This window comes from Camellia sinensis, chromosome 10 (assembly GCF_055761805.1).
Source record: "Camellia sinensis isolate YWXY chromosome 10, ASM5576180v1, whole genome shotgun sequence".
NCBI lineage: Eukaryota > Viridiplantae > Streptophyta > Magnoliopsida > Ericales > Theaceae > Camellia > Camellia sinensis.
The window spans coordinates 115,361,335-115,368,261 of NC_138970.1; the positions used below are offsets into that span (position 1 = coordinate 115,361,335).

A 6,927-nucleotide genomic window follows, 5' to 3' on the forward strand; every position below is an offset into this window, starting at 1 on the left:
GTAATAAACCGTACCGCGTCGGTTTATGTCATTTTTTTGGGCGGTTCGGTTCACAAATATATAAAACCGAAATTACCGGTTCGATATAAAACTAGTGAAAAAATTGACCGAACCGAACCGATTTCACCCCTACAAATGAGTATCAAATCGAGAATATCAAAAATCCTTCACTAAATTGAGGACACCTAAGAGATTTCATCAAATTATTGTTCATAGGCGTTGGATCTTTACTACTGGATGTCCTCCGAATATCTCCAAATGACCACTTTAAGCAAAAATTTATGAAAAAAATATACTGGCCGGTCGACTGATATTTTGATAAAAGTTAAAATTCTCCGTTAGAGTACTTAATATCAAATAGAATTTTTATTCAAATTTAATAATAATAAAAAAAAAGAATGCTCTTATATACCAATTGGATATCATTAAAAACCGTTATAGGAATACCTTCTTCGTGTTTAGGGATTATATGACCTCGCATCCAAACGGGCCCTGACGCTCGAAGTCTTTACCCTTTCTCTCTCTCAGCCAATTTCTGCTTCTGCGTCGTTCTTTCTGAGATTTTGTTCGATTAGCTTTGTACTACTATACGTATATATATATATATAGAGAGAGAGAGAGAGGGAGAGGGAGATCAGAGATGGCGAATCAAGGGGCGAAGAAGCGAAAGGAAGAGAACAGTCGTCGCCTGAAGAACCTCCTTCGCTTCATCATCTTTTCCAATGTTAGATTCTCTCACCTTCTTATCATTTCTCCATATTTCGCTCTTCAATTAACTCCTCTTTATCATCAATTTCTCGTTGCTTTTCAATTACTAGAAATATTATGTGTCTATCTTAATTGGATTGTTGCTGTAGTCAAAATTTCATCCCCAGCACATTAACAATCAATTTTCAATTTGTTTTTCCCTTTGCACTTTCTCAGCTACCAAACGGAGCTCTATGCTTTTTTAACTAGATTAAAACTGAAATCAGGGATTAATATGGTAGTATTTGAGAAGTAAAATCGAAGAACTCAATTCAACCTATATGAAGATTAAATTTTTTTAAACTACTTTTAGTTTGTCCTGCCTTTTTTCAGCAATCAAACAAACCTCCAACTTTGTTTTTCCTTTTCTTTTTCTGCAAGTGAAAAGATACTGAATTAAGTAATGAATTGCAACTATGGGATGGACTACTAAAGAAAAAATAGTTACAACTTCAAGTTATCAAGACTGAATTTTTTAGTTATGATAGTGCTATGCACATGAATTATGTCTCACTTCTTGACTTGTTACTTTTTGGCTTCCTTGAACTTTGATGTTTGTTGCTCGGTCTTGTTTTTTGAATCTTGATTTTGTTTTGTGACTGTTTTTAGTTAGTTTTTTTTGTTCCATTATATTGATTTACTGGTTAATTGTGGCTGTTGTCAATATAGTCTATTTTAAAATCAGTGCACTTTGTTCTCAATCAAAAGTTGTGCTTATCTAGGTTTTTTATCTTGTGGTGAGGGCGGGGATCTTCCATTCTACTTTCAAGTGGAAGCATTGGGTTGGCTTCATGTTGACTTTTTTCGCATACGTTATCCCCTATCAACAACTTGCCATGATGGCAAAACCTACATATTCTGAAAGTGGGGAGCTTGAAGATGGTGGGTTTGATTTGACTACTGATGGAGTTTGTGGGTATGTTTCCCTAATGTTATTTCTGCTTTCGTTTCTTCCAGGTTTCATATTTAATCTTCTCTGGTTTGTTGATATTTTGGTTCCAGTTTTATATCTGAACCAAAATCGTTTTGCTTATTTGTAAAATGAAGTTTTTGAAAAGTGTAATGAGTGCAAATATAAGAATTTGAATAGTGGAGAAGTTGCAATGCTTAGAATAGAAATGATGGTTGAATTGTGGAAGTGATGTTGATCTATCCTACATGGGCTTCTACAAATGGGGATGGAGGAAGAGAATAGAGAAAAGGGAAACAAAAAAGAGGGATGAGAAGTAATTAAGTAGGAGAACCTACCCAAAAAAAAAAAAAACAAAGAATGTCGGAGAAGAGTCTTGGGAGGGAGAAGAGTTGGATGAAGAAAGAGTTTTGAGAGATGAGGGTTAAGAGGAAGAGGAAGGTAAGAGAGGATAAGGGAGAAAGAACGAACAAGAGAAGTGATGGTAGGGTTATGAAGGTTGAGAGAAGCAGAGCATGCACACACGTATGTGTGCAAGAACGCACACACACAAAGAGAGAAGCTCATTCATATTTTTAGTTTTGGTATCTTTGTTCTTTCATATCTTTTTCTTCAAGCTTTAGAAAACCTAAATCTTGAAGGATAATGATGCAACCAAATATACATGGGAATTGGATATTGTTCTAGTAGAAGAAAGGGGCACTCAAATTTACGAGAAAGAGAAATTTTTGAAATATTATTGATGAATGTTGTCTTTGGCCCAAGGCTTACGTAGATATTTATATCAACATCAACTAGGGAACCTAATATTTATTATCTATTCCATGCCAAATTGCCAGATTTTTAATAAAATACTAAAATACTAAAATGAAAATATAGAAACTCCGAAAATCTTGTCCTACATCACTCTCCCACTATTTATTTATTTATTTATTTAAAAACAAACACCCCCTCCCCCCCTCATCCTTGAGTTCAATTGTTTGAAGTAATTTGATATGCTTACACTTGTCGCATTAGATTTGTTTTCAAGATTAATCTTTCCCTAACTTGATATTCATTTGACAATCTTCCAATACTGGTACAATATTAATTGGGTAAATTACAAATATACCCCCTGAGGTTTGCTTAAAATACGAATTGCCTCCTATGGTTTGTACTATATCTTTTGATGTGTAAATTGATTCTCTCGTGTTTGTCCCATTTCTGGACTTGTAACATAATCTCTTGTTGCATGTGCTGTTGTGGCATTTGGGGTGTTGACTGGCGAGACATTAGTTGTCTGGACTACATTAAAACTTGTTGATTATCGTCATTGGCAAACTTCCTTACTTTCTTCTCAATCAAATGGATTTCAATGACCTCTTTTTTCATTGTGTATTTATCTAGATCTTCGTATTTTTTAAACTTGGGAATGCTCGTTACACTTTTTTCTTCAATATTAGGTTGATCATGACAATTTTGTTGACCTACAAAGCTCAATTAACTCAAACTCGACAGACCTGCTATTTTTTCCCTTGAATAATATGTATCCACAGTGTATAATTGCTATGAAATTCTGAAAAATATTGGCAAAGTACCACAAAATGGATACGTGACACGACACAGACACGCTGAAACGAAGATTTTCAAAAAATGGAAGTCACCGTATGTCTTGGACACATTAACATTTTTATAAATTTATTTTATGTCAAATATATCAGTAGTTTATTTTTTTGTAATTAAAAAAATAACATAATACTACTTTAAATTTATAACATGTATATGTATGTCGTATGTATGAGTGCCTTTTTGTAGTTACCTTTTCCAGTCTCTACTGATCAATAAAGATTTGAGTTCCCATTAGTTATTTAATGATGCCTAAATTCTTGATATCTCAATGTTGAATCCGATTAGAGAGCTGTGTCCAGACTTGTCACTGAGGAAACAATCAGGATATTTTGGTTGTCTGCTGGTTGTATGTGTTTTACTTTTTGGTCATATGATAGTTAGTCACTAAAGTTGGCAAATGTATTTTAGTGTCCTGATCTTGAGATCCTTGTAAAAGTATTGAGTGAACCCATGTTCTTCCATTCAAAAATTGATATATGTCATGTCTCGACTCTTGAGGACTTCAGGAAATTTTATGTTAGTTTCAGTCATATTGTAGATGTATTTTTTGGAATCAGCATAGGCATTTATTTTTGGTGCTATTGTTGATACTAAGAAAAATTATAATGTCTTTACTTCCTCAACGATGCTTCCTGAAGAGCATATATGTAGACTTCTTGTTCCTTCTACCTAAAATTAACATTTATTAATATCAATCGTTGGGTGAGGTTGGGGATTATGGAAGCTTTTCGCCTTTGATATTATGTTGAAGTAACATACATACGCACTTCAATTTTGGATGATATTTGCAGTTTGGTGGTATTGTCCATTTTGAGTAAGTTTTAGAGTAAAGAAAATGCTTAATATTTTTCAATCTTGTTCAATCTTACTCCACCTGGAAGTCTAGAGCAGAAAAGAGTTCCTTATTGCAAGTCAGTGGTTTTGTAAGTTGTGAATTGATAATAAATGATAATCTTTGTCATTAAAATAAATGGTTTCTAGTTTTGTGGTCTTAACCTTTTGGAAGAATATCACTTCTTGGTTTGAAATGTGAAATTTGTAGTACTTTATGACCCTTCTTCAGGGTTTCCTATTTGATATGAGTTACAAGATTTGTTTACATTGTAGGGAGGTATACATCCTTCTCTAGTACATGCATATCGTTTTTCATATTTATAAGATGCTTTGTAGCTACAATTGAATTAACATGTATTTTTTGTTTATAAATGTGATAAAAAGAGTTCTACCTAACCCATAGTTTTATATTGTAGATATTTGCATGATGTAATCTACATTACTGGCTTTGTGCAGCTCACAACTATCATCTCTGAAAAATTTTGGTACATTTATTTAGTGGTAAGATCCATTTCCTGAATTGGTTTGCTTCCTGCATTTGCTGACTTATTTTATAGTGTTGTTAGGCGTTTGAGTTATTGATTAACAAAAGAGGCTAGCTTGTGGTTGCCTGGCGCTTATATATAAGTATGCAAGTTAAGATTTGGGATTCTAATGCAGTGGTTAATGTTAAGGAAATGGCCGAACTATCATAAGGAAAGGATCAACTTTTATGTTTTTGCAGTTTATTCATTCAAAGAAAAATCACTAAATTAATGGATTGACTTGCAACTATGTTCTTCATCTACTTAATATGGTGGCTGTTGAGGACTTGGATTCCCTAATGAACTACCTCATCTTACCACTAAATGAAGAGTAATGCTAGGGATCATGAAAAAAACATCATGAAGATCATGAAAAATTTTCACCCTTAGATTACGCATATCATAAAACACCACACACATATAATAAAACACCACACACTAATCAAATGAAGAAAAATCTTCATGAAGCATTTCCTGATATTTTTTTCATGATTCCTAGTATTGTTCCTAAATGAATTTGTTATTATTTGTGCTGTTGTTTTGTTTTTATTGTTACTATTCAATATTATGTATTATATGGCACTGCTTGTGTGAGGACCTTGCTATGCTTGCTTCTTGTGTTTCCATTATTTTTATTTGCTGCCATTGAAATTTTGAGAGGGTTTTTAATGAGTACATCTAACTACAAGATGGTGATGAATAACTGCATCTAGAAAACTTTTTGGGACATTGTAAGGTGGATGATGGGGTTGCTTGACCTTTTTAATTAAAATTCACATTCATTCAAGAATTTGGCTTGAAAAGGTTTAGACTAGCACACAAGGTTTGATTTTGGAAGTCTGCCAGGCTTTTTTAATAATTTGTTTTATTCCCTAGCTCCTTGAAGGTCACAATCTCAAGAAGAGATTGGTTAGCATGCGATTACCAGTTGAGGTGGTCATAGGTATTAAAGTGCATGATGAAGTCTGCGTCAGTATGAAATTAGAGAAAGGTTGCATTACTTTCAGTGAAATTGTTGTGTGTGGTAAAAAGAATAAAAAATAATTAGGATTTATTACATTGCTAGAATGATCATCTGACCAAATAAAGTAATGGAGAACATTATTATTGAATGTGTTTCCTTTTAAACAGATGTTGCTTGGACCTGTACAATGCTTAAGTTAATCTTCTTTCGGAGTCTGCACGTGATATATTTGCAAGATTTTACATTGACTTGACATTTACATTATAAATTGACCAGACCGTTGGTTATATAGTGAGGATTATTTAGGTCTGTATTGGTGAAAGAACCAAATATTGTTGAAGAGAATACCTAAACTAGATTGTCTTTTGCTTTTGCTTTCCAGATACCAGCGTTTGCAGCATACAAGCTCCTTGGTTTTGTGAGAGGATTTATGTCACTTGGTTCAGAGGTATTCTTTTTGCCAGATATATGTTATATCTTTGTAAGCAAATACAAAGCATCTGTAAGAGTTGGTGTGATAAGTTCTCACTAGTATCAAAATAATGTTCAACAGGGACCTGAAGAGGATGAAAAGTCGAGAAAAAAGAGAGAGAAGATGGAGAGGAAAGCTTCAAGACCCAAATTTGCACGGACAAGAAATTGATTGTGCACTTCTGAAATGATAGACTAGCTCTTGGTTAGATCTTAATGTCTCTCTTGAGTATGACAGATTGCTCTGTTATCTCCAAGTAATGTGAAATCAAGTTCGGCTGTCTGGTTTTGGATGGGAAGAACTTTAATGTGCTTGTCATTTTGGATGGGAGGAACTTTATGTGCTTGTCATGGATGCGTATTCTCGATCAAATGTGTTTTCATGGTCATCTTTAAGTATTTTTATCGATGTACTTAATTTTCCTGAACTACATGAATCGTTTTTCGTTTATCCTAATGTCGCGTTTGATCTTAGAATTATGGAGAGATTTATTGATAGAAATAAAAAGGATTTGTTGAAAAATGATAACGTTTTTAATCTGTCCATCTTTTTTCCCAAAAACTTAAAATCTAAAAACCCAAAATGATTTTCTAAATCATTGCTAAAAATTGTGGATGATTGTAAATGCTACACATTTGAAATTTTATTTAAAAACATTATTAAAGAGATTAAGTTTCGTATGATTATTCCGTAAATATAGAAAAAGTTTTGTATATCAATAGAGTACCAAGTGACACTATCCTTTCATCAATCACAAATTTATATGTTTTCGCTGTTTTTGATTGGAGAATTTGGAGAGTGATTTGGAAATTGAAAGGATAAAGATGTGCGAAACTATGTCACCTACATTTTTTCTTTCCTTTTTCAA

General features: G+C 33.2%; 1 protein-coding gene across 1 annotated transcript; it reads left to right on the forward strand.

The window, feature by feature from the left end:
• Positions 1 to 434: 434 nt before the first annotated feature.
• On the forward strand, positions 435 to 6,509 carry LOC114313083 (uncharacterized). Its single transcript, XM_028259417.2, has 5 exons — positions 435 to 724; positions 1,470 to 1,663; positions 4,516 to 4,600; positions 5,970 to 6,035; positions 6,141 to 6,509. Exons 1-5 carry the CDS (start codon positions 641 to 643, stop codon positions 6,228 to 6,230), a joined length of 519 nt encoding a protein of 172 aa, XP_028115218.2. The 5' UTR covers positions 435 to 640; the 3' UTR covers positions 6,231 to 6,509.
• The last annotated feature ends 418 nt before the right edge of the window (positions 6,510 to 6,927 follow it).

Coding starts and splice junctions, on each gene's coding strand:
- LOC114313083 (XM_028259417.2), top strand. CDS start 641: ATGGCGAATCAAGGGGCGAAGAAGCGAAAGGAAGAGAACAGTCGTCGC. Junction 1,664..4,515: donor ACTACTGATGGAGTTTGTGG/GTATGTTTCCCT, acceptor TTTATATTGTAG/ATATTTGCATGATGTAATCT. Junction 4,601..5,969: donor TTTGGTACATTTATTTAGTG/GTAAGATCCATT, acceptor TTTGCTTTCCAG/ATACCAGCGTTTGCAGCATA.